Below are 27,173 nucleotides of genomic sequence, written 5' to 3'. Positions count from 1 at the left end.
AACAAATGAAACCAACGAGAAATATATATTAACAAAAATATCTAATATGTTCACCAGTTAAGGCTACAAGTATCCAGTAAGGTAACATTGCCTTTGTAAATCCTAGAACTCAATCAAGACTAAATTCTCTTCAGACTAGACTCGAGCAAGTAAATCCTCTAATTTGCTAATATTTATATTCTCCTCTTCTTCTGTGCTATAATTGTTTTCTTTCTCAAATAGATAAGAAGATACCTGCTAATATTGTCTACCATTAATAACATATATTTATCTGTAATTGCAGCTACACGATGACCGGACCAAATATATCTAAACTCCATGATGATCCAGATTTCTTTTGTTCAATATAGTGAGTCATCCTCTGGACGAATAATATTAGTATACATGTTCTTAGCGTCGGTGATCATATTATATGTTATTATTGTGTATTATTATTTTGTTAATATGTAGAGTAATTTTCCCTCGATCTTTTGATTGGGAATTAATAATTATATAAATATAAAAGAAACATATGATAAAATGTATATAACTTATTCATCCAGATTGGAAAATTAATAAGTAAAGTCGTCTACTCATATAATATTTACCTTTTGACAATTTTTCATAATATATTAATTTATTTTGATTCTGTTTAATTTTTTCTCCATAATGTTGAATGTGCAAAACAAACATTTTTCCTCTTTGATATATTTACATGTTACTCAAACCGGTAATATATCATTCCAGCAATTCATGGAGTCGGTGTAATGGAAGTGTCGAGTCATCTTTTCTGCACGGCATGCTTCACACCGTGAATTATTCTTACTTACATTTTTTTCTATTGCATCCACATCGTCAAATATTATATTTTTAATACTCTTCCTAATTACTTAAGATGGTATATGGTTTAGTCTTAAATGTGCTTCAATAAGGAGAATATTTTTCTTGACTCTGTTTTTTTAAAATTTTCTTGATTTTTATTGTCTTATTAGATTTGTTTGTATCTTGTAAATTTTTTCTCAAATCAACTATAATGCCATTTATTTTAACAAAGGTAGTGTCATCAATGATTTTGACTGGTATAAAATTGATAGAATTTTTAAATTTGGCAAAGTTTCTGTCTTTTTTAGGGTATAAGACACATACAAATATTTTATCGAATTTCCACCTTCAATGATTGGTGAATATCCACATTCGGTAATATTAATTGTTTTATCTCCTATGCCTCAATAATTAGGGGTATCTTTGATAGTTCTGAAATCCACTGAAAGATTTTTATCTGAAATTAAACTAGTGAGAGAAGCCGTGCCAGCCGCTACTAATATTTCGTTAGTAGGTATTCGAACTTTATTTTCAATAAGTTTTATCCTTTTGTTATTATTTGAAGTTAGAATTTTTTCTTGTATTTTATTTTTAATATTTGATATAGTAGTGCTTTGTTTACTATTGGCTTAAAAATACAACTTATGCTTTTCATTCTTTATTTTGAAATTCATAAAATTTTCTATTTTCATCACTTTTGAAGAATAATATATTTGATAGTTTCTTTTTACTCTTGACTTCATCCAATTCTAAATCATCTTTTTGGGCATGATTATTAGATTTAAAAGTATTTGTATCATAGTTATCATTTGTTATATCATTACGTTTGTCTTTTATGTATTTTTTTTTTAAAGTTTTCATTTCATTTTCAACTTCTTAAATAATATCGTCAAGAGTTTTTCCAAAGTTTTGATATTTCTGTTAGAACATAGACAGTGTGTTCTATTAGGTTTCTTTATTAAAGACTGTCAATAATGATAATCAAAAGAGAAAAGTATTTTTCAAGAAGAAAAATTTTAAGAAAAGAATCAAAAGAAGAGAGATCAATTTATATTTATATATAGATATATCATATACTTATATACATTATTTTTATAGGTTTTTAATAAACCAGAGGTCTAATTTACTAATAAGTCAAGTTGTGACTATGCTAAATACAAATACCACTACTTTTTGAGATATACTCTATATAAATTATGTATAAGAGAGGAGTGACGGAAAATAGTTTTCATCTTCAGAAAACGTTGTCCTTTTATATGTTTTCTGGAACTCGATCAACTATTCAGATTAATACATTAATGAGCTTAGTGATCCAAACCCTAATATTTATTATACTAATTTAGGTGCACTAGTGAATTAGTAACTGCACCCCAATTTACTAGTTATGGTAATTGGATGCACCACTGATAAACGGCACAATTATTATAGTCATTAGTAATACATGTGTGACTTACTAAAACAATAGATAATTCTAGATTTACTCAGAATTTTGTATAATTTTAGTGGAAATAACCTTTTTATTATACAGCATCTAAAGTTGTAGCACGTGTATGGCTTATTAAAACAATAAATAATTCTAGATTCATTCAGGATCTTATATAATCTTGATGGTAATATTATCCTATTCTATAACGAGGGGCGTGACTGTTCTGGGCGTGTGGCGTAGTTGGTAGCGCGCTCCCTTAGCATGGGAGAGGTCTTCGGTTCGATTCCGGACTCGTCCATTTTACTTTTTGTGACATATGAAATCTGGATATCACTATGAACGATATTGTGAACTCTTTAGCCAACGACAATGTTCTAGTTTTTCTTGTTTATATAAGTACAAATATCGGTATATCTGTGTATGTTAGTTGCTCCTTGTATAGAATAAAGCTTATCTATCATATATAGACGATCAAATAAAGCTATATTTATCTATTTTAGCGTTCTAGAAGAGTGTGTCTCTTGTAATAGGATTCTCATCTATTACAGAAAAAGTAGAAAAATATCATCAACCCTCATTTTTCCAAAATCAATAAGCAAAACCCTAAACACAGCAACATCTACTAGGGTGCAACCAAATGTTCGAGAAACAGGAGGAGGAGGATGGGGGGAAAAAAAGAAAGACAAACACAACAAACACAATTGGGCTTGATGAGGAAACCCTATGAACCCATACACCTCCATTATTTTTTATTCAAGTACAAATTTGTACAATTCTCTGAATTTTTTTTTTTTCGTTTGTTGCATTTTTCTTTTCGCTGGTAGCGGCCGTGGAATGAAAGTGGGGAGGGTAACGCCACGGTAGCAGAGGGCAAAAGGAAAAAAAAAGGTGGAGATGTGTGTTTCTTTTTTATTCCACAATGTTCTTTGACCTTCGGAAAGAGGAGAAAGAGGGGGGGGGGGAGAGAAGAACAGGAAACAATCTTGTCAGAAAGGGTAAATGCAACTTGCAAGTTTTGAATAGATCTTTCTATCTCTCCATCCATCTATCTATTCACATACATACAAACGCGTATATATATATGTATATGTGTACTTGCCTGTTTGCACACTAATGCTTTAAATACTTCTCGTTCTGAAAATATACAATCTCAAGATAGAAAACCTTCCCAACTTAGTTAGTGCAAGCTCAGATAAGATTGTAAAACCCTTTTCTGTTTTTCAAAGAAGGAAGAAAGTATATTAATCTTATATATACATACACAGATACACATACATATACATAAGCAATTACAGAGACACTCATAGAAATGACTACCAAATATCTATTACCAGAAGTTCAGTGGGCTCAAAGATCAAACGAAACTGATCCAGAAAAGAACTACATCCTACTAACCATTTCAATCACCGACTGTGAAGACCCAATTCTAGACATCCAACCAACCTCCCTTGACCTCACTGCAAAATCAAAGGGCCATGTAGGCGATGAGACTGAACACGAATACAAACTACACATCGACTTCTATAAAGAGATCGTTCCTGAAAAGACTCTACACAAGAAGGCCAATGGACAACATTATTTCTTGAAGATGTTCAAAAAGGATTTGCAATTGGAATATTGGCCAAGATTGACAAAGGAAAAAATCAAATATAACAACATCAAAACGGACTTTGACAAGTGGGTCGATGAAGATGAACAAGATGAAGTCTCTGAAGCTAATGATATCCCTGGGATGGACGCATTAGGTGCTGGTGGAGCTGGTGGTTTAGATTTCACCGAAATGATGAAGAGTATGGGCGGTGCAGGTGGAGCCGGTGGAGCTGGATTGGGTGATATGTTATCTGGAGATAAGAGCAAACAACTGGAAGAATTGATGAAACAAATGCAGAATGAAGATCATAACAATAGTATTGACGATAAGGACAACGTTGAAGAAGAAGATGAAGAAGAAGAAAAATAAGAAGAAGTAAGCTGAAATAAAAGAAATATTTTGAATAGTTATTAACTTGTATTTATACAACTGTCTAAAATATCACACACACATACACACACAAGTATAAAAATATACTTTATATATATATACATTTGCCTTTATTGCTAATTAGAAAAAAAATATGTATTCTTTTGTCTTCGAAAAAATGTTAATGTAACCTTCACAAAATTATTAAAAGCTTTAAAATTCATAAACTGTTTCTTATTCCCTCTTGTTTCTATTATTTTTTAATATATTGAATATTGATACTAACCCATATAAATGACATAACACATACACACGTATATATATGGAGAGAAAGAGAGAGAGAGAGAGGTACATATTTATGAAGGGAATATTTATCATTTCATTTCTTTCTTTCTTACCCCTCTTTTCTCTTTTCATATAAATGCTAATTGCCCCACTAAATCTGACACAAATTTAAACTCTATAATATTATTAATATCCCACCTCTTGTTCTTTCTTGTCAGTGTATTTGATACAATTTCCTTTGCAGGCATATTGATATCTTTAAGTTTATTCCATCTCCATTCAAAACCTGCTATTCTATGCGATGTAGCTCTTCTTCTTTGTCTGAGAGTAGCATTTACTGGAGGATCAAATGGTAAACGGTCTTCTAATAATGCATATAAGATTACACCCATCGCCCAAGAATCACTCAATCTACCATCATAGGGCAACCCCATTAAAATCTCTGGTGATACATAATCTTCTGATCCACATCTTGTTGTGCATAGCTCATCATTTTTAGAAAGTTGTTTACTAAGACCGAAATCTGTCAATTGAATAATATTGTTATTCAAATAAAATTCTTGTCTTGATTCATCGTTTGCCATTAATTTGGTCTCATCCAACGGATAAACTAATAAAATATTTTCTAATTTAAGGTCTCTGTGTATAATCAAATTGTCATGAAGATATTTGACCGCTAAACTCAATTCTGTAAATATTCTTTGAATTAATTTTACTTCCAACCCACCATTACATTCAGCTAACGCATTCAGAAGGTCACCACCCAAACAATATGACATCACAATGTCACATTCAGGTATACTTATGTCCAGTCTTGTACTATTGCCACTACTGCTAATCACCTTTTTATTTTGTCTTAATAGTGTAGTTAAAGGAGTCTTATCTTTCAAAAAAATCGGATTATTGATACCATAAAGTTTAATTATACACGGATGGTCCAATTTTTGCAAAACAGATAATTCTCTGATTAAGGAACTCTCAAAACTTGAGAATAGTTCTGTGTCATTATCATAACTATCACCACCACCACTACTATCATAATTATTGATCTGCATAAACAAATTGTCTGGATAAATAATTTTTTTAATTGCCACCAACTTGTGGTTTCTTTCATTTGGATTGCTTTCAATATTCTCATATAAATCCACTACACTAAAATTACCTTTACCAATCTGTTTAATTCTATTAAATTTTATTGAGTGATCAAAATTAGGTAACAAGAAAATATTCAAAATATCTATATTAGAACCTATCTTGAGATTTTTGTAATTATTATCATGATTATTATTATCATAGTCACTAGTTGTAACATTATTAATATCAGTTGATGTATTCAGAGTAGAAAAAGACAATTCTTCACTAACCGTAGGTAAAGAAGATATACGTTTTGGTGATAGATCTGGAGCAGGCACCAACTCTGATACAATACGATGTTCAGTCTTCAATAACTCATCCAAATTCCTTGGCTCTTTATGTTGTATGTTAATATGATTAATTTCATTTAATGCAATATTTTTTAAAACAGTAAATTTGTCGCGTCTTTTCTTAATATTAATCTCAGATAGAATCGAATCAGTAGAAGATATAGAAGCTGAAACTTGATTTCTTTGTTGTTGTTGTTGTTGTTCAAAAACTGAATTTGTATGTTGTAAAATAGGAGAAGTAACACTTGAAATACCTAAACCTTGCATTGGAGATGAAGGTAAATAACTTATTGGAGTAGGAAAAATCCGAATATTATCGAATTGTGGAGTGGGCAAATTTTGTGGGGAAACAATAATATTACCATTGCCAAACGCATTTGTATTAGTGTTATAATTAGTACTATTACTAATAGCAGGATTATTTTTCTTATTATTTATATTTCCATGAATATCCAAATCGGTATTCAGTTGTTGTAATTGGGGTGTCTTTGGTTTTTCTTTGTTACCTTTGAGATACTCTGCATAAGCTTGTTGAAAATTCATATTCACCATACGTTATTAATTAATTGTTTGTGTGTAATGTATATATATATATAGTAATATAGTATTTTCCAAATAATGTATTATCAAGAAAGGAAAGAAAACCCAGAACAGAATGGAACCGATCCAAATCCAAAGTAGACAAAAAACAAAAAAAACTGTATCAACAAACACAGTAGTATTCTTTGTATATTTTAAATACCTATAGTTGCACAGGTCACACCATATATAGTTTGTTGCACATCTTGTAGCTCATTGCTTCTTTTTATCATCATCACATATACAAAATGTAAACAAAACAAAACAAAACAAAACAAGAATTCCTTTTTTCTTTTTCTTTTTTTCTTTTTCCACGGCCTTCCCTTCCATCCTCCTAAAATCTTTATTTTATTTTTTTCATTGTTTTCAGTTTGATCTGATCTGCCGTGATCTCAGAGACACAAGAAAAGAAAGAAAAGGGGAAGAAAACTGGCGAGATTACAAGGGTTGAAGGGGAGAACTCTCTTGTTAAAATTCTTTTTTACCTGGGCCAGACCAGATCAAGACTCAACTAAATTAGATCAATATATTGACGTGTGTATTAATCATCATGATAATAGTACTATATATGTACATACACAAACATTACGATAATGAATAAGAGTGGATGCATAAATGAAATAATAATAATAATATATACACAACATCGTCGTTGTTTAGTAATGCATACTTTACTCCTTTTTCACTCTTTTCTTCTTTGTCAATTGGCTTATAACATCTCCTCCTATCTTTCTTTTCTTGTTCTGTGATTGTTTCTTCTCAAACTTCGCTTGCTGTTCCTTTCTCGTCTTTGCACCCAATTTTTGTAAATCATTGGAACGTGTTATCAATTCTTTATTATCTGAATCATCAATTGTCTCCAGCCATTGCAACAGTTCAATTTCTTCACCATAGCCGTCGTCAACTTCATGTGGTGTTTCAAGAATCAATGGAATGCCTTCGAGTCTCATATCATGTGCTAACCATCTAAATGGTTCTAATCCAATAAACCCATGTCCTAGTTTCTCATGTAGATCTTGATTGGATCCCAACGGTGCTTTAGAGTCATTAATATGCATGGACTTTAAATAATTGAACCCAATAATTTCATTAAATTGTTCCCAAAATTTGTTGAAATTTTCAATTGACGACTGAATATCATATCCAGATGCAAACGTATGACATGTATCTATACACACACCAACTCTTGTCTTATTGTCAATTAAATCAATAACTTCACGTAAGTCTTCTAATCTATTACCAATTAAATTATCCTTACCTGCCATATTCTCCAATACAATAACCACAGACTCGGTCTCTCCTATCGCCCTATTCAAATACTTGGCTAACTGTTTTAATTGAACTTTCACATCGCCACCCTTCAATGCACTACCTGGATGTAAATTATAATGTCCAATTCCTAACTGTTCACATCTTTTCAATTCATCAATCAACTGAGAATATGCTTTTATTGCTTTACTTTCATCTGGATTGCATAAGTTGATAAAATAATGTCCATGTGGCAAAATATCCTTCAATGGATCATATTTATACTTTTCACAATTTAATTTGAACTTCTCAATTTCCTCGGTAGTCAATGGTGGTGAATCCCACTTCCTTGGAGATTTTAAGAACATAGCAAAAGATTGACAACCTATCTTATGTGCATTAATTACACTGTTTGATATCCCACCTACTGTTGAAACATGTGCACCAAATTTATATTTCGTAGTCACTGATTTTACAAATGGCATCTTTTTCTTCCTCTTTTTTCTTTTCTTTCTATATAATACAAATATAGATATTGTTTTACTTTATTATATTGCGTATCAATTCTTATACGCCATCTTAAACAGTCATTGAATGCAAACGCATTGGTTTTTCTGCATATTATATACTATCATCTTCCAGATTTTCCTTCTTTCTTTCTGTTTTTTCTTTTTTTCTTTTCACCGAATAAATTTTTCCTCGATGAGAAGAATTTTATTATTAAAAACGCATACAGATAAAATACATAGATTTATCATTGAAGAGAGGCAATACAATAACATTATATATATATACGTATACGTGTATAAAAAAATATTACACAATCAATCTGTTAAGTTTTTAGTTAAATATTCTGAATAAAGTGCCTTCATTCTATCCAAGTCCAAATCTCTCAATTTATTTAATTGAATAAATTGTCGCTTCAATCTCTGTAATTTGGCTATGTTAATATTTCTCGAATTAATGTCAACAAAAATACAATTGGGATCATCAACATCATCACCTTCAATTATAATTCTGCTTGATTGTCCTGCACTCAAACCATTTCCAATTGAGTCTTGTTCCTTTAAATGTGCCAATATTACCTTATTAACTTTTGATGTTTCAATCTCCAGTAATTGAATAAAATTGGACTGCTTTGCAGGTTTCAACAATGTCACTGAATTAGGCTTTAGAACACCAGGTAAACTACCATTATTAATATTAGAAGAAGAATTCAATTGGTTCAATTTGCTCTCTAGTGATGGTGAAGATTGCTTAGAATTTTTATTTGAATTAGAAAAGATAATATTGTAAATTGGGTCGATAATAGAGTCAACCGTATCGTGCGGAGACAAAAGTGGGAATAATGGAGAATCCCACCTATTTGTTTCGTTCGGTTCCTCATACCTTGCTACCAAATCAGTTAATAATTTATCATCCCATGGAGTATGATCCTTTGACAAGTCTCCCACCTGATTCCATTCTTGAACTTGTTTTAAAGATGACATAACATAAATACATAGAAACGATGTAGCTAGATTTTTTACCTCACAGTGTAATTGATATCTAAAACCCTTGATATAGTTTAAAGAATCAACAATAATAATATTTGATTTGGTTAGATCCCTTCTGACAGCTGATGTAATTTTTGATCTTAATTTTCTTTCATCTTGTGATGTAATATAATCATTGTGCTCAATACCTAATGATTTATCTGAGTGGACAATCACTTTATAATTCGATAAAGATGGTTCAGACTCAATTTTTTTATTCAATAGTTGAACCAATTGATTTACGTAAGTAGTCTTACCAGATGACGGGTACCCAGTTAACAAAATTAATGGCATGTGGAATTAAAATAACAAAATAAGAAAAAAAAAGAATGAGAAAAAACGAAAAAAAATACTCTAATTTAACCTTGTATTCACTTTTTAGATACTTTTTTATCTATAAATTACTAAAGTTCAAAATAACAAAAAAAAGATAGATTATTGGAGCAACATTACTATTCATAAATCATACATTACTATTAAGTGATTTCATGGTTTTTCTTATTTGCATTGTTACTTTCTCTTTTTTCTTTTTTTTTTTTTTTAAATTTTTCATTTTTTTCTAGCAACTTTACGAAACTAAAAATTTGCAAAAAATTTAATAATACCATAGCAATACGTACATTTTGTCACAACACATCAGGTAATAAGTCTGTATTCTTGAAAAAGATTTATAGATTAACTAATTATGAATGAAATTATATCTGTCAATGATTAACTACATACCAATATAAGGTCTAACCTTGCAGCTATCATACCAGATATGATGCAATTTCTTTTCTTCCTATCTTAATAAATCACACTACAAGATCTTCATTTTTACACGATAATATTTCATCTATTAATCTATACATATACATGCCCGTTCTGATATAGCACGTCAAGCTCATCTTCAATTGACAAAAAAAAAGATATTTTCCCTTAAGGTTATATATGTCATATTCTTTGTTCATTAATTTCCCTCCTTCTCCCATACTTGCCATTAAATAATTAGAACGAAGCTAATAGTAACAGACAATTATGGCATTTATCCGCTCACACATCTAATAAACAAAAGGAGTCTGTTTATTCACATCCTTAGAGATAGCTCACCAATTATCTTTGTTTAATTTCATTATTCTTTACCGAGTAAACTGTAAATTAAAATACATATATATAATGCCATTTCTTGGATAACTTAACAGATCAGACTAAATAGGAATAAAACAGTTAGATCCCAGAACAAAAAGATAATAGAGCTTATTATTGAAATATAGAGCAAAAAAAAGAAGGAAAAGATTTTTTTAGACAAAGGAGTGCTGGCTGAATTTGTGAAAAAAATAAACACCACACATGATCAAGATAATTATGTGAAGTTTACTATTAAGCATAAATTATTACTTTTAAAATAAAAAAGAATATTAATGAATAGTAGGGAATGTGGGTACCTCTAATCAAACGGTATTCCAAAATCTCAGTTTCGTGTAGAGTGAGATACACTTATTTCGAAACTATGTGAATGTCCAAAGATAGAAACTGAAAACAGATATAGTACGAAAAAAAATTATGACGAAATAACTTTAAAACCTACCCTAATGTTCCACAACCTTAGTAAAAACTGATTGACAATTCAAAAATGTTGACCTAGCACAAACTCTTGACACACAAAAAAATGTCTTGGTCATACTGCCCATTAGAACTAAATCAGGTACACTCAAATAAACGATATATTACACACTAAGATATATGTTAAATATTGCCATTCTTGAAAAAAATAATAGCCCATATCTTTTAATTGCCTACTAAATTTGTATTAGAAACAGGAACATATAATTTATTCATCTTGATATGGTTTCAAGCAGAAAGATAGTATCTTTGCTGAGTTGCAGAATTATGTCTAAACCCTCGTTTACTAGAAAAAGAGACCAACAACCAAAGTTGTTGCAATTTTTTTATTCTAAAAAAAAAACTTAAACAATAGGTCAAAATCTTTTCTAAATGTAAACAGAAATTGCACCATTTCGACAAAAAATATCTCATTTTAACTCTAAGTAAAGTGATAATTTTTTGACACAAATTTTTCCAGCCACATTGATATAAAGCAAAGCAAGCATATTATTATTTTAAATTCCTTAAAAGAAAATTAGGTTTAACTATTTCTCTGAATTTACTTCTCATAATAAACCTTGAAAACATTAGGGTTAGACTTTCTTCAATTTTGTGTTTTGTTTATGAGTAAAAAATATTATGTGGAAAGAAGACAATATGTAAATAAAAGACACCACCGCAGATATTGGAAGAACTTTTTAAATAATACAGTGAACCTCAAAAGACATTAGTTTTTCATTAAAACTGTAATATGATTACAAGAACATGACCATTTGTATGAGTAACAAAAAAACGTTAGTAAATAAGAAAGGTAAATTAACTCGAAAAGTATAATGTATATGATAGAGTTCGAAAGACATGGATGGATCCTTTAATCTTGTCATCATCTTATTTTCTTAAAAAAATACCAATAATAAAAGTTATATATGTCTGTCGAATATAATGAGAAACGATAACTTCTCAGCTGTAAAACTAGGCACAATCTTAGGTTATTGATTTTTTTATTTTAAAAAAAATGAAATTTATAAAATACAACCAAGGGTAAGTTTAACAAATTTCCCACAAGACACAAACTCCCATGCTCCGTTACGTGAATTGGTGTGGTTGGTTCGTTCACTAGAAAAAATTTTTTGTCAAAAATATTCCACTCTGATTCCGGGATAAATTTATAAATTGTGCTGTTTATAGTCAAATTTTTACCTTTTCCAAAAGTCTTTTCCCTTTTTTTTATTTTTTTTTATTTTTTTTGTCTTTCTTTGTGTTTATTTGATTGTTTACATTTTTTTATCAATTGTTTATTTCATAATAAGAAGAAAAAAAAACTCACACAAAAATTATGTCATAGAAATCTAATTATAAAAGATATTATATCATGAATTTACGAAATAATAATGATGATATGTCTTTTGTTTTACTTCTTTTTGTCTTGGTCTTAAAAAATCCTAAAATGGTAATTTTTGTTACCCCTTACCAAAAATGACAATGATATCTGCGCTAATCTTCTGTGAATTCTAGCCAACTATCTATGCTTAGTAAGATTTTATAGCACACAATATAATATTATATACAAATAATTTCTTCAAATTAAAATTTTATTGTTTTTAGGTTTCGCACATTTGTCTCACTACCTATACCAAAATAGAATAAATATTTTCTTGTTCTTGAATAAAAGATGCAACTCTTGTACTAACTAACAGTGTTACCACTTTTTATAAAAACATGTAACAACAAAAATTAACTTAGTACTTCAGGGATGTAGTTGGAATAATCGTGATTTCTTGTAATAACAAAAGAAAACTGTAGTCCTTTATTAACAATACCTCTTACAAACGAAATTATAAAGACAATCGCTTATGATCCATAGTATTCCGTATATGTCTACTTATATCTATATTGCAATTATAATTAACTAAACAACTACTGAATTCAATCTGATCATTCTCTTTAAGAAGTGATAATAAAACACTTGCAGTCAAGACAATCTAATTAAAACGAGTAATTATTTCATCATCATCGTTATTGTTCTTTTTTTTCTCCGTTTTAAACTAAATAATGCCAACTAGTTGTAATCAAAATATTTGAGGGTATAAAGAAGCTATAATAAAATTAGGAACTCATGAAGGCAAATTAGCCCAAGTCAACTATATTATACCCACAACAAATAACTCAATACAATACACGATCAATATGGACTTCTTCTCCCTTCTTAAGTACTTATACATGAATGCTTGTTGTGTTTCTATTATCACTAACAGTCCTCTATAGCTTATAAAGCAATTTCAGTGGATGAAGCTACCACAAAAAGCTTTAGCTTGATGCATAGGGCTTTTAACGTAAAATGAGACAATTTTTATTATCCACTTATCAGTAGTTACTTATCAACTTTTCTTTTTCTAAAGAGAAATACAAGTAGCAAGAGGTAAAACAAATATAGTACTGTTAATGTTAAAATATCCTTCGGCGTAAAACACGGGAAAGCTCTGTCTGTTTTGAAACATTGACAAATAATACAAAATAAGCTTCAGAAAATCAAAAATAACAGATATAAAGGGTAAGTAAGATCTATTATTAAGCAGTGTTGTGTATTGTATAGATAGATGACTTACTTTTAAATATTCTATTATATACCAATGCCTTTGCAAACAATGTAGCCCCAATGTTCTTTTGTTTATTTTACTGAAGTAACTTTTCCAAAATGAACAAAAGTTATTGTACAATATGATTTCAATAAACAATACTCGAGTCTTCTCCTTTTCTTTTCACTTCCGGGTTAATGGAACCAAGAAACTTTAAGCGACAGAAATTTTTGAAGTATTACCTCAGTTTCATATATTTGTTTATCATATCTTCCGTTATCTCCTTGTTCACTTTTTTTTCTCTTTTTTCTTTTTTTATTTGTCTAAATCTCTTGGGAGTTTGTCATCAAAAAAAAAAACCAGAAAAAAACGTTTTTTTTTTTGTTTTTGTTAAAAAATGATAGAAATTATATTGTATTTAGAATGTAATTGTTCTATGATAATAGGATTAATAAATTTTTTGTTTTCTAAAAAAATAAACCTGCATAAAACTATTATAGAAAATAATAGAAACATACAAATACAACCCCGTATTGTCCTTGTTGCAATTGTTTTTCAAAAAAGTCCTTCTCTTTCTCGAGGAAAGGGAAACAGCAGAAAACAAGACTTGTCTCGAAGAATTAACAAAGCGTGTTGCCTCGAAGGAATTTTGCTTTTCTAAAAATATGGAACAATACATGTGAATTATTTTCTCCAGTCCCCCCAGTTTATGATCCTCTTAAAAGACAAACAAAGCTTAAGTATATATAAATAAGAAGACGGGTAGCCATCTCTGATACTTTCACTTCGCTTACTCTTGCCTTGCCGCGTTTTTAGCGGGCCCATCCAATGGTTTTTTTCCTCCCAGCAGACTCTTCCGTTATCCAGTATTGTAAATACAATTATCTGACTAGAAATACTAGATTGTCCACTATTGTTATACTACTTATTTTATAGTTCGAGTGAGCCAGATAAGAACTGAAAATTCAGTGCATTACATTACATTACCTTTTTGTACAAAATAAATTCATATTTTAAATACATAGTTATACGTGTCTGTTCTGAAAAAATAACGTGTGAAAAATAGACAGACTGTAAGATTACTGTGTTTTTTTTAAATCCATCATTGCAACCATTTTTTAAATATTTATTTTATATCACTTAAATAAGTTCATTCTATATTGATAATAATAGTAGCATATTAATAACATTCAAAATTTTTTTGTAACTTATTCCAAAAATTAATATTCCATAATAAAAACATCGGTTTTTTATCAGTATCTTTTTATAATATTTTATTATTTCTATACTTATCCGTTTCAGATTATTTATTCAGAGTTAAAATACAAAAAAGGTATTAACTGGCTTTAATCCCTTTTGTTTATTTATTACATATCTGTATATTTTTTTCAAGTATTAATTCCTAATGTCTCCATCTGTTGCTTTAAGTTCCAATTTGTTAAAGAATAATACTCCAATTGCTCCACCTCCAAATTCAGGAAGAAGAAAATCCCTCCACTTTACTCCAATTATTCCAAAAAGGAAGCTTTCTATTAATAGTGTCGTTTCAACTGGTGACAGTGGTCATTCTTTAAATTCACCAAATAAAAGATACAATAGATCAAATAGCGCGGCTGGTCCAAGTACTGGAAATGTAATCTCTACTATTAAGACATCAAGAAAATGGGTTCTTCCACCAAGACCAAGGCCTGGCAGAAAGACCTTTTTCAGTGGAAACAATAATTGTGGTAACGGCGAAACAAATACCAACTCAAACAATGTAGTGGGTAAAGGTCATGATAAAAATTCTCCAAGTTCTCCTACTTCTACCTCGTCTGTCATATCTTCCACATCCTCTTCTTCTGCCACTAGTTCGGTCTTTTCAAATACCAATAAGAGAAGAACTCGTAGTGTTCCTATAATACCGCACGTTAAAGGTGACTCCAACAATAATATTCTTAATAAGACTAACCTTTCAAAAAAGAATTCGAATAACTATTTGGCATTTCTTAAGTTTGATGATGAAACTTCAACCTTAAATCTATCGTTAGCTGAAGAGACCGTTGGTAAACAAAGTTCTATATTGTCCACTGTGTCAACACATAATGAACATGCTGCAACTTCAGTCACCCCAAATAATTTCTCAGTTGTTTCATCTTCTGATAAGAATGCTGTAAAGACTACAGCAGTAAGTTCCGCAGTCAGTACTATTAGTAGTACTAGTACTGCACTTCAAAGAGAGCCCTCCCCGACTGAAACTGTTATGACTACTCCATTAAATGATATGGGTACTTCTCTTAATAAGTTACATACTTTCACCTTTAACAATGAAAATATTAGTTCTGTAAGTAACAACGGCATATTCCAGGAGTTCAATATAGATTACAATTATAATATGTCATCTACACTCCTTTCATCGTTTGCATCAAATCCAAGTTCTCGTGATAACATCAAGAATCCGGAAAATAATGATGGTTTTATTGAGAAAACTACCAATGATGAATTAGAGAATGAAATATATAATAACATTTGGAAATTTTTGCCACGTTATAATAAGACCGTAAATGATACTGCAGATACTAATGGTAATAAAGAAGACAGTGTCAACAACAATGAAAATGCTAACAATTATAATTCCAATAGCAATAAAAACAGTTTAACTAATCCTGCAGCCAATGATATTGATTCATATTTCTATTCTGCACCGACTTTAGAAGAGTTGATGGATGAGCAAGATAACAATTTTAATGGTTTTAACAATTTCAGTTTTTCCTTGCAGGATTTGCCATAGAATTAACTGGGATAGTAAAAAAAAAGAAATAAAATGAACTAATTTCCTTCATAGTAATCAGTAAGCTATTACATTTTTTTATTTGATGCATTTTAAGTTTGCCTTTGGTTCCCTTCAATTTTTACCACATATTTGATGATAACGATTTTCGAGCAGTTGGACAAAAGCTCTCTGTGTCCAACTGGTACACAAAACGTAATATAAAGGTGATTTCATTCACATATTTGGGAGTGTCTTCTCGCATTTACTAATTTATTTCATAACGTCATGGTTTGATTTACATAATTATTGTATAATTTTACCTTATTTATTATTCATTAATATATATATTTATATATTTACTTAAATAATTCAATTCGAAAATATATTAGTACATCTTTTTTGAAACTCTTGGATCTTCTCAATTTCTTTTTAGTATGTTTTGCACAAGGAGACAGCATGAGTTCTCTCAATCGGCAATAAACTCATCAACTTACTAGTAAATTAATCCTGTGTCTGTTTTTCTTTTGTCTCTTTTTTTTTTTCTTACTAAAGAATTTTTACTACACAGTACAAATTTGAAATAAATAAATACAATAAGATAGTACACCCAAAAAGAAAGTTCTGCTGATGTTATCAATAACTAATGAAGCATACACTATACTTAAACCTCATGAAGATGAATTTTTCGGCATGAACATTATATTATTGAAGAAAGAACTTAAAAAATGGGAACATGATTTTATCAAGAAATATAACAGATCACCCAAAAAGAGTGATATTGATCAATTTCCTGCAATTAAAGTAAAATATAAAAGTTATTCAAGATATAAGAGTAAAAAAGTACGATATGAGAGAACACCTATAAAAAATGAATATTCAGTAGACAATTCTACAGGTGGAAATTTTTCAAATATTAGTAATAACAATGAAGATGACTTTAATGGATTTATTAATGAAGAATTGGGTCCTACTCCGCAGATTCATGGTAAATCTATTGGTCTATTCGAAATAAATCTATCTCCTATAAAGAAAAAATTAGATTTATTAGAAGATGATGAAAATGATGATATATTCCAAGAATCAAATATAGACAAAATTGAGAATGTACTAGAAAATAATACAGCACCTATACTTAAGAACAACAATAAAAGTAATGATCATAGTGGTTTAAAAAATGATATATCTACAAGATTATATGGCCCTAATTCTCCATTAAAGATCGACTCCACAATAAAATATCGTCAAAGGACTCCTAAAAGAAATTTAAACGTAGAGTTAAATGAAAATATTACACCTGTTGGTATTAGCCCTTCTCCCTTGTGGAAACGCTCTTTGACTAAATCTTTAAAGGAACTGGAACATGAATTTCAAACTGTGAGAAAAGAGCTCAAACTTACTGAAATTGAAGAGGAGACAGAGGAAGAGCAAAATGAAGACGACGAGAAAAATAATAAGGACATACTGTCTGATTCTGGTATTAAGAATGATAAAGAGATTTCTAATACTCAAGGTAAGAAAGTCAATAACATAGAAGAAATAAATACAGAGACTTCTTTTAACAACGTTCCTACCGATGCTAGAACCCAAAGAAGACGAAAAAACAGAGTTATGGCTAATGTGGATATGTCAGCTAATGATTCATTAAATAATAATATCAATGAAGAGGTTGATTTACACGCTATGTTAAGAAATATTAAAAGACAAAAATTGAAAGAGTTTATTGAAAAAAAGTCAATTCCCTTACCACCAACGATAAACGATAAATTACTCTTAGAAGATGTCAGACTAAATAAAGAAACGGTTAAAGGTATTGACAAAAAACAGGACACTACTAAAGTCCCTGTAAAACAGAAGCGTAAAAAGAAATATAATTTGGTAAGTAATAACTTTAGAAGACTCAAACTTCCTAGTAGAAATAAAAAAAATAGCTACCGGAAAAAATATAATAATAGAAAATTTTAAAATACAGAAGTATAAATAGAATAATAATAAATTTTGGATAAAGAATATTTACACGAATACCAATGAATTTATATATATGTAGCACAAATATGATTAGGGTGAAATATTTATATATAACGTTAGAGTTCAGTAACTAATGCAAATTTTTGAGTACCTCTTCAATTTTAGTATCACCATTTGACAATGGTATACTCCTCATACATGTAGTTGTTGGATTTAAAATACATGAAACAATAACTTCAGCTAGATCTTCCCTCTCAATTGTATATCCATTAGTTTTTTGTTCTTCAATCCTTTCAACTGGTTGAATCTTTCCTGTTGGTTTATTATTAGCTGTCAACCATCCTGGTTGTAGAATTGTCCACTTTAATTTTGAATTTCTGACCTTACGGTCTGCACATCTTTTAGCTATAAAATAGTCTCTTAAATTACCTTCTAATGACCACCAAAAGTCTCTTTCTTCTACATTAATAACTGAAATCAATATAAATCTTTGAATATTTGCTATCTCGGATGCCTCTACACATTTAGAGACACCATCAATATCAACAGTAAATAATTCTCGTAGACTTTGATGGCCAGATCCTGCAACAAAGATAATTATATCAACCTTTTTAAACAATTCAACTAATTCAAGCACAGAGAAGTTAATTAAATCTAAATGAATTTGTTCAACAACAGTAGGATCATATGATATGTTATTTTTAGTATCAATAATATTTCTTGTAAATGCTATAATTTTCTTAAATCCATGTTTTTGTAAGGTTTTTAAAGTTAATGAGCCTGTTCTTCCGTGTGCACCTATGACACCAATTGTGAAATTTTTTATTTCTGACATATTTTTCTATTATATTATTGTTGTTTAATTTACACTGTCGACGTGTTTTATCCTTCTCCCATCAAACAGTAAGAGTACAATCAATTATTATGTAACTTCCTCACTTATATCTTTGGATACATTCTTTCCCTTTTTTTTATTCCTATGTGTCATATTTTATTTCCGTTTACCTACAATATATCAATCTAAACTCTCCCTACAAATCAGGGGAAAAAGTAGAGCAGAAAAAGAATCGAATGCACCTTATTAACAATAGGGCTTTATTGAAAAAAAGAATATTTTTCTATAACATTAATATTAGAAAGTTAGGACATTTGTTAAAATATGATAAACAAGCAGCTATTTTTGCCCGTTTCTTCTTTTAAGATTAATATCATACTCGAAACTAATGTACTTAGTAATGAATAGAAAAATAATTAAAGTCTATATATAGAGAGTATTTGTGAGAAAAAAAATGAATTAGTATGTAAATATGTTTAAATTTTATCCTTAAAAATTATTCTTATCTTTGTCTACTATTTAGAGCTTAAATAATGGTATTTTTAGTAGCTCTTGTCTCTAATAGAACTATGTTTTTTACATGTTTGTTTTCTTTTTTTAAAGTTTTATACAAAAAGCATTATCCTATTGTATGTGGATTGTATTTAGACAGGATTCGATCATCTAGTTTGTCAAAATATAGTAAATAAATAATTAATCAGGATTTAATACTATTTTAATTAAATTTGGTACCTTCCATCTAACCATATATAAAAAAAAAATCTAAATCACTTATTATCTAATGACGTGTTTCAATCTATCAACCAATCAGCATCATTATTTAAATATCCTGTATTTAAATTCATTAAAAGATATATTTACTTAGTTAGTATGAAATAAAAAGGATGAGTTTGGATAATATAAATTTTAGAAAGGATAAAAACTGTTATAATATTTTTTTACTACACAATAAGGAGAATTTCCGTATATATATAATCCTTTACTATTTGCATAAATACATCATAATTATTTATTTATAAAATCCTAAGTTAAATTAGTCAAAATAATAACTAAGACATCAAAATATAAAAAAACATATGTCAAAGTATCTTTATATTAAAATTTTAAAAGAAACTAATCAATTATATAATAGCATTTAAAGTAAAAAAAATAAAAAGAAAGGAATTTAATAGTATTTATTCAACTGTCACAGACTTGGCTAAGTTTCTTGGGAAATCAACATCAATACCCTTGTTCACGGCTAGCCAGTATGACATTAATTGTAATGGAATAATATTCAACAACCCTTGCAGGCAATCCACCGTTTGTGGTACTTCCAGCGTAATCAAGTTGCTCGTGGTCGCCTTCTTGCTCCACACTGCGTCTCCCTCGTTACAGATAATGATAGGGTGACCCTTTCTGGCTGTCACCTGTTCAATCGACGAAACAACCTTGGGGAACAATGAGTCCCTAGTCCCAAAGGCAATAATAGGTAAATTCTCATCAACCAGCGCCAACACTCCATGCTTCAATTCCCCTGCAAGAACACCCTCCGAGTGCATGTACGAAATTTCCTTGATTTTCAACGCCCCTTCTAGTGCCGAGGCAAACTGGTAGCCTCTACCTAACAGTAGTAGTGACTTCTGGTTCTTCAATTGCGTCTCACACAACTCCTTGATCCGGGGCTCTAGTGCTAGCACCTCCTTGATCTGTTCAGGAATCTTCCTCAATCCTTGTATAATCTCCACCCTTCTCTCCTGTTTCGACACCCTGTCATCGGATAGCGAAAGTGCAAACATCACTAGTGCAATGTATTGGGACGTGTATGCTTTTGTCGACGCAACCCCGATTTCTGGCCCTGCATTGATATGTACACCACAGTGTGTTGCTCTGGAAAGCGATGACCCCACTGTGTTCACAATACCAACTGTCAACGCCCCCCTCTCTAAGCAGTAGTTTAATGCCAGTATAGTGTCTGCTGTCTCACCACTTTGCGACACAAATACACAGATATCGTCTCTGAACACCGGTGTCTTTCTGTCCAAGAAGTCTGATGCCAACTCAATGCTTACCGGAATCTCTGACAATTCCTCAAAGATTGCTCTTGTAGCTAGGCATGAGTGGTATGATGTACCGCACGCAATCATGATCAACCTACGGGCGCGTCTGATCGCTGGCAGCCATGCGGTCAGCCCACCCAGTAGCACTGTATTATTTTCGAAATCAATACGGCCTCTCATGGTGTTCAACGTAGATTCTGGTTGTTCAAAGATTTCCTTCTGCATGAAGTGTTTGTATGGACCCTTCATGATCTGTGCTAATTCCATCTCCAATGTCTGAATCGATCTGGTCATTGGCACCCCTACTTCACGTCTCGATCTGTGGATGTGCAACTCCCCATCGTAGATGTGTGCAATGTCGTCGTCCTCTAAGAAGAGAACCTTCTTGGTGTGTTTGATGACCGAAGATGCATCTGAGGACAAGAAAAACTCGATAGGAGCAGGGAATCCGTCCTCGGATAAGAAGGCTCTGGATTGTGAATGTCTCAAATTGAACTCATTAGTGGCAATTGGTAAAAGATTGCTACAATTTGATCTTTTATCATTACAAATGAAACTAGAGGGAGATTCATTATTATTTGGCCTAGATATATCTTGTGTTTTCATATCTGGTAAGATATAATCTTCAAAAACCTCCAAATTGTCATCAATTCTATCAAGTTCAGCACTCTTGTTACCATTCTTACAATTAGATTCAAAATAACTATATTTGTTATGATTATAGTTATTATTATTATTCTCCTCAGGATATTCGACATCTATAAAATCCATTTTTAATTTTTTTTCAGACTTAACACCAATTAGCAATGGAGAACCCTTTCTAGTAGCAATAACTTCGTTTGGATAATGAGAAGATCTACATAATAGACCATAAGATCCTTCTAATTCCAATAGAACCAACTTTGTCAATTCATGGAATTCTAATTCATTTCCATTTTGCATATTGGTATCATAGATATGTTTGAATAGTTTGGCAATACATTCTGTGTCAGTTTCACTTTCAAATTTGTAACCTTTATTCACTAACAAAGTCTTCAGTTCTCTAAAATTTGTAATGATACCATTATGGACAATTACAAATTCATTATTTTTATCAGAGGATTGAGGATGACAGTTGATTTGTTTTGGTTGACCATGTGTTGCCCATCTTGTATGAGCTATCCCAACATGAGAGACAAAAATATCATTCAAATCCAAACTAATTTTACTAATCTCTTTTTTCAAAGCATCCACTTTACCGATTTGTTTAATTATTAAAGTAGAGTCTATTGCTAGACCGGCTGAATCATAACCTCTGTATTCTAATTTCTCTAAACCTTCAGTGAGAGTATCCAAAATCTCACCTCTTGTTTTTTCAACCCAATAATTACAATAACCGAAGATACCACACATCACGATATGTTATATGCTATATTAGTAGTTAAATGATGTTACTAATTAAATTTTTATTTTAGCGTTTCTACTCTTTTTCTTTTTCTTATTATGAAGATGTTGAACAGAGAAAGGATGAATACACAGATAACATTTTGGGTGATTTTAATATTCTATCAAGTTAATATATCAAGTCTCGAGATATTGAGAAGCAAACAAATATATGCAAATTTTCTCGAGATAAAACAAGCCTTCATAAATAATAGAATTAATCTTCGACCACAATATTATACCCTAATATCCTTTTGTTTTTTAAAAAGTTAATTATTTCCATATTTCAGTATAGTAATGAAAATATAGAAAGGAATAATATTATTGAAGTAAAGCAAAGAAAATGTATTAGGCATAAATATATCAGCATTGTATCTTCACATTATTAAAAAAATAACAAAATTAATAAAGGGTTAGGAGTATTTATTTTTGTTGTTTTATTTTATTTGAATGGCTGACCTAGTTATTGGTGATTAATTATTTTATTAATTTATATTACCTTTGAGTATTGATCATTTGGATATAACGAATCAATTATTGTTTTATTATTTTTCTACTATTAATATAATTATTGCTATTTTTTCTATTTTAAAATAGTGAATAAAAATGAGAGGGGAAAGATAGGACAAACATATATAGGGATGACGAAGAGAATTATATTTATGTTTGAAAAGAAAAATATATTATCAGCTCATACAGTAACCATCGACAGATGTACAATGAGTTAGAGTATTTAGGTTGATTTATGTAAGACTTTTAATAATAACTTTTTTTTTCTAACTATGTCTCTATCTCATTTCATGATTATGAGAACATTTTGTTATTACTTCAGGCAAAAAAAAAAATTATAAAAAAAAAGGAACTTGCTTATATGTTCATAAAAGAAATTTTGTTATACAAAAATAGGCTGATAGATACGAATTTTTTAAACCGAAGTGAAATTGAATATACTAGTTTATATGTATAACACGTAACCAAAGCCTATATTTCTGTTTTAATACGTCATAGAAAGATAGTTACTCAATCTGCTTGCATGTTCTTTTGTTTCTACATTAATATTATTTTTTGTCATCATTTAATCAATGGAACAGAAAGTCACTAATATTGTTATTAAAACCTCACTTTAATCAAGTATAACCTTCAATAATGATTAAAAGGACCATAATACTTCTTAGAGTTGTTTAATTTTTTTTTAGTGAGTAGTAGGTATTTAAAAGGCTAGAAAATGGCTGAGACTCTCTATATCAAGTGATTATCAAATTGCTTTAAAATAATCTGGACAAATATTGACAACATTCTAAAAATTATAATAAATATCTAGGTTGTACTTCTCATAAGAGCCTCATCAAGAATGTAAAACTTAAAGGATATATTGCAGACAAACAAGAGTAGTTTAAAAGCACAGAACATTTTGATATTCTAATCTCCTTATAATATTTAGTATTCCAGCCTACACCAGTTGTAATGTTAAGTATTCATATCATAATGTTTTTCTCTTTTCTACTTTTTTTTTTCTTTTGGCTAGTCAAAGCCCTAACTAAATAAAGGACAAAGATAAGGCAACTTATAAAGCAACACAGATAGAAGTCCGATACTCCCACATCTACACTGTGAATTCTACATACTTATGGCACACTTGTGAAAGGGAGTAGGAACGAAAGAAGGTAAAGAACTTTTCTTTTCCCTCTTCTTTATTATTAATGTTAAAAACAGCGGTGTCGCTGTCATTATCTAATTTTGTGTGACTAAGAAAGCAGAAGCAAAAGAAAAAAAACACTTTCCTTCCCTCCATCTCACTAATTTTTTTTCTTTTTTCTCTTTGGTTTTTTTCAGCAGACAAATTTCATGACGTTTTGAAAATTTCTTCAGTCAAATCGAAAGGAAGAAAAAGAAACAAAAAAGAACGAGAGAAAGAGAAAGAGAGTCATACATTATTAACTATAGTGACGTGTTAATAATGGTAATATAATAAAAAATGTATGCGGCATATTTTGAAGGGGGGAAATGCAATAGAGAGGAGAACATGATGGTTCTTGCTTGTTTATTTTTTACTCAATACAGAATTAATATATGATGAGGCTAGAGCTTAATAAGATTAGAACTATTATTATTATGGGAATTAAAGACATTGAGAGCAAAAAAAAAGAAATAGGATAAACAATTAACCTCATGTACTTCCTGATCTTCCTATATGCATGACAAAATAAACTCACATAAAGGATATCTTGGTATCTTTGTATATCTATGATGTTTAACTTTATGTTATTAGACCTTTGTTTAAAACAAGTGATCTTAAATATGAGCGTATATAAGTTCCTACCTTTTGCGTCTATTTTATTATATAGTTTTCCACATATAATGAATATTCAATAAGTTTGCTATATCTATTTCTATGCCTTATTAAATATTGCCCTATATATATATATATACGTAGATGCAGGTATATTTACTCATTATTGAGTTACAACAAAAAAGAAAGTAGGAAAGGAAAAAAAGAAAGGAAGCAATGATAATGTTTATGGTAAAACTTGATGGTTTGTTGTATAGGTTTAATATGAACTCACGCTATCATCACCATCTGACTAATAACAATACTAAAAAGGTCATAATTCATTTAACAGCTAGATTTAAATCCACCTCATTATTAAATAAGATTGAATCGGCTCCACCAGATAGAATCTTAGGTTTAACTGATATATTTAATAAAGATGCAAACCCTAAAAAAGTTAATTTAACTGTTGGTATATATAAAGATAATTTTGGTAAAGTTGCAACATTCCCATCTGTTAAAAGGGCTCAAGACTTAGTGAACAAGAATTATCAAAGTTTCCAGAGTTTAACTTATCTGCCAATAAATGGTAATCAGGATTACTCAAAGAATGTGTTGGATTTCATTTGGAACGATTCATGTCAGGGTTTAGCTCACAATTATCTTTTGAATGATAAAATTAATTTTGTGCAAACTTTAAGTGGTACTGGTGCTGTTGCACTTGCTGCAAAATTTTTGTCAAAATTTATTTCAAAGACAATTTGGGTACCAAATTATTCTTGGTCGAATCATTTAAATATCTTTAAGGAAAATGGTTTTCAATATATTAAACCCTATAATTATTATGATGATTCGAATGGTACGATATCCGTTGATGAGTGGTTAAGCAATCTAAAATTAAACCGTTCTCAAACTGATATTACCTCTCCACAATGCATCCTTTTACATGCATGTTGTCATAACCCTACTGGTATTGATCCAACAAAAGAACAATGGAAGACTATCATAAATACAATATATGAATTAAATATGGTCCCAATTATCGATATGGCTTATCAGGGTTTAGAATCTGGAAATTTGATCGATGATGCTTATCTGTTAAGAACCTGTTTAAGTAAGGGTGATTGGCCAAATGGACTTTATCTTTGTCAATCCTTTGCCAAAAACATGGGTCTTTATGGTGAAAGAGTAGGTTCTTTGAGCATTGTGACTCCATTGAATTCCAACTCTAATACTAACTTAAATATTGACTCTCAGTTGAAACCAATCATAAGATCATTTTATTCTTCTCCACCTGGTTATGGTTCTCATGTAGCTAATCAAGTGTTGTTAAATAAAGATTTAAAATTACAGTGGTTTAATGATGTTCAAAATATGGTTAATCGGTTAAAAATTATTCGGTTAAATTTATTTAATAATTTAAAATGGCATGATTTGATTGATTTTGAAAGACAACATGGTATGTTTTATTTCACCAGATTTACTTTAAAGCAGGTTCACCATTTAAGAAACAAATATGCAATTTATTTGACTGATGATGGTAGGTTGTCTTTAAGTGGCATCAATGATTCAAATATTGATTATGTTTCTGAAGCTCTATATGAAGTAGCTAAACTTTAAATTTTTTATGTCTTTACCCTGAAGTACGTATATGCATACATATAAATGTTTCCATTTTAGACCATTTAACCAAGGTTACTGTAATAACTTTTTTCACCATTTATTTTAATTTTTCATATGTATAGATAGATAGATAAATTGATAGATAGACTTAAATAATAGTTGCATAATATATCTTACTTTTTTTTGTGTCACAATTTTATGCTTTAGTAATATTGATTAACGTCCAAGACTTGTTTCTTCTAATTTTTTAATTTCTTTTAATTGTAAATCAATTTTATTCTGACATTGAATTATTTTCCTTTGTCTGTTGAATATGTCTCCAGAAAAAATGATATTTTTTGATTGATCCCTTTGCTTGTATATATTTTCCTTATATATTGTCTGACGTGATTCCAATGGATCCCTTAAAATATTATGTTGATTAATAGCATCTGATTGATTCTCGTATTCTTTGTTCATTTTTAAAATAAAATTATGTGCCATATAAAATAGGCTATCTTTTCCTTTTTGAATTAATCTTTGAGTTGATTTTTTAAATGGGATTTCAAAAAAAGAGTTTATGTATCTTTTAGTTTTATATCTGTTTTGTTTTGTCTTTAAAACTTTTTGACAACCATATTTCTCTCTATTTTTTGGATTCATTTCTTTTGAGGTTGATGTATTTGCAATACACCTTTATTTTTATTTTAAAAAATCATCTTTAGAAAAGTACTCTCTTTGTTTTTTTAAACTTATTAATTGATGTTTAAATATTTATATATGTTGATGTGCATATATCTTGGAGAGATAATATTTAGCCGCTGTATCCAGTATCTAGAGACCAAAAGATTTTATTTCTATATAATTTGAA

The 27,173-nt window shown here is 29.9% G+C and overlaps 9 protein-coding genes and 1 non-coding gene across 10 annotated transcripts; 5 read left to right on the top strand and 5 right to left on the bottom strand.

Moving 5' to 3' along the window:
• Positions 1–2,451: 2,451 nt before the first annotated feature.
• PWA37_001249 lies at positions 2,452–2,526 on the top strand. Its single transcript has one exon. It is a non-coding gene; the product is annotated as a tRNA-Ala (tRNA).
• A 1,010-nt stretch (positions 2,527–3,536) lies between these two features.
• Positions 3,537–4,187, top strand: SBA1 (Hsp90 cochaperone SBA1; the record flags this gene model as incomplete). Its single annotated transcript, XM_064857886.1, has 1 exon — positions 3,537–4,187. The coding sequence occupies one exon, from the start codon at positions 3,537–3,539 to the stop codon at positions 4,185–4,187; it is 651 nt and encodes a 216-aa protein (XP_064715246.1).
• Positions 4,188–4,600: 413 nt separating this feature from the next.
• PRR1 (serine/threonine protein kinase PRR1) lies at positions 4,601–6,448 on the bottom strand (the record flags this gene model as incomplete). The annotated part of the gene is made up of 1 exon (XM_064857885.1): positions 4,601–6,448. The coding sequence occupies one exon, from the start codon at positions 6,446–6,448 to the stop codon at positions 4,601–4,603; it is 1,848 nt and encodes a 615-aa protein (XP_064715245.1).
• Positions 6,449–7,146: 698 nt separating this feature from the next.
• APN1 (DNA-(apurinic or apyrimidinic site) lyase APN1) lies at positions 7,147–8,208 on the bottom strand (the record flags this gene model as incomplete). The annotated part of the gene is made up of 1 exon (XM_064857884.1): positions 7,147–8,208. The coding sequence occupies one exon, from the start codon at positions 8,206–8,208 to the stop codon at positions 7,147–7,149; it is 1,062 nt and encodes a 353-aa protein (XP_064715244.1).
• Positions 8,209–8,547: 339 nt separating this feature from the next.
• KTI12 (Kti12p) lies at positions 8,548–9,552 on the bottom strand (the record flags this gene model as incomplete). Its single annotated transcript, XM_064857883.1, has 1 exon — positions 8,548–9,552. One exon carries the CDS (start codon positions 9,550–9,552, stop codon positions 8,548–8,550), a length of 1,005 nt encoding a protein of 334 aa, XP_064715243.1.
• Positions 9,553–14,823: 5,271 nt separating this feature from the next.
• Positions 14,824–16,188, top strand: HAP4 (transcription factor HAP4; the record flags this gene model as incomplete). The annotated part of the gene is made up of 1 exon (XM_064857882.1): positions 14,824–16,188. The coding sequence occupies one exon, from the start codon at positions 14,824–14,826 to the stop codon at positions 16,186–16,188; it is 1,365 nt and encodes a 454-aa protein (XP_064715242.1).
• A 609-nt stretch (positions 16,189–16,797) lies between these two features.
• SLD2 (Sld2p) lies at positions 16,798–18,132 on the top strand (the record flags this gene model as incomplete). The annotated part of the gene is made up of 1 exon (XM_064857881.1): positions 16,798–18,132. The coding sequence occupies one exon, from the start codon at positions 16,798–16,800 to the stop codon at positions 18,130–18,132; it is 1,335 nt and encodes a 444-aa protein (XP_064715241.1).
• A 133-nt stretch (positions 18,133–18,265) lies between these two features.
• On the bottom strand, positions 18,266–18,970 carry PWA37_001242 (SDR family oxidoreductase; the record flags this gene model as incomplete). Its single annotated transcript, XM_064857880.1, has 1 exon — positions 18,266–18,970. The coding sequence occupies one exon, from the start codon at positions 18,968–18,970 to the stop codon at positions 18,266–18,268; it is 705 nt and encodes a 234-aa protein (XP_064715240.1).
• Positions 18,971–20,145: 1,175 nt separating this feature from the next.
• PWA37_001241 (uncharacterized protein) lies at positions 20,146–22,401 on the bottom strand (the record flags this gene model as incomplete). Its single annotated transcript, XM_064857879.1, has 1 exon — positions 20,146–22,401. The coding sequence occupies one exon, from the start codon at positions 22,399–22,401 to the stop codon at positions 20,146–20,148; it is 2,256 nt and encodes a 751-aa protein (XP_064715239.1).
• A 2,536-nt stretch (positions 22,402–24,937) lies between these two features.
• On the top strand, positions 24,938–26,320 carry AAT1 (aspartate transaminase AAT1; the record flags this gene model as incomplete). The annotated part of the gene is made up of 1 exon (XM_064857878.1): positions 24,938–26,320. The coding sequence occupies one exon, from the start codon at positions 24,938–24,940 to the stop codon at positions 26,318–26,320; it is 1,383 nt and encodes a 460-aa protein (XP_064715238.1).
• Between the last annotated feature and the right edge of the window lie 853 nt (positions 26,321–27,173).

Source organism: Arxiozyma heterogenica (assembly GCF_036370985.1).
Source record: "Arxiozyma heterogenica strain weizmannii chromosome Unknown scaffold_16, whole genome shotgun sequence".
Classification (NCBI taxonomy): Eukaryota; Fungi; Ascomycota; class Saccharomycetes; order Saccharomycetales; family Saccharomycetaceae; genus Arxiozyma; species Arxiozyma heterogenica.
The sequence above is the reverse complement of the archived record's forward strand: the minus strand, read 5'-3'. Positions and strand labels throughout refer to the sequence as shown.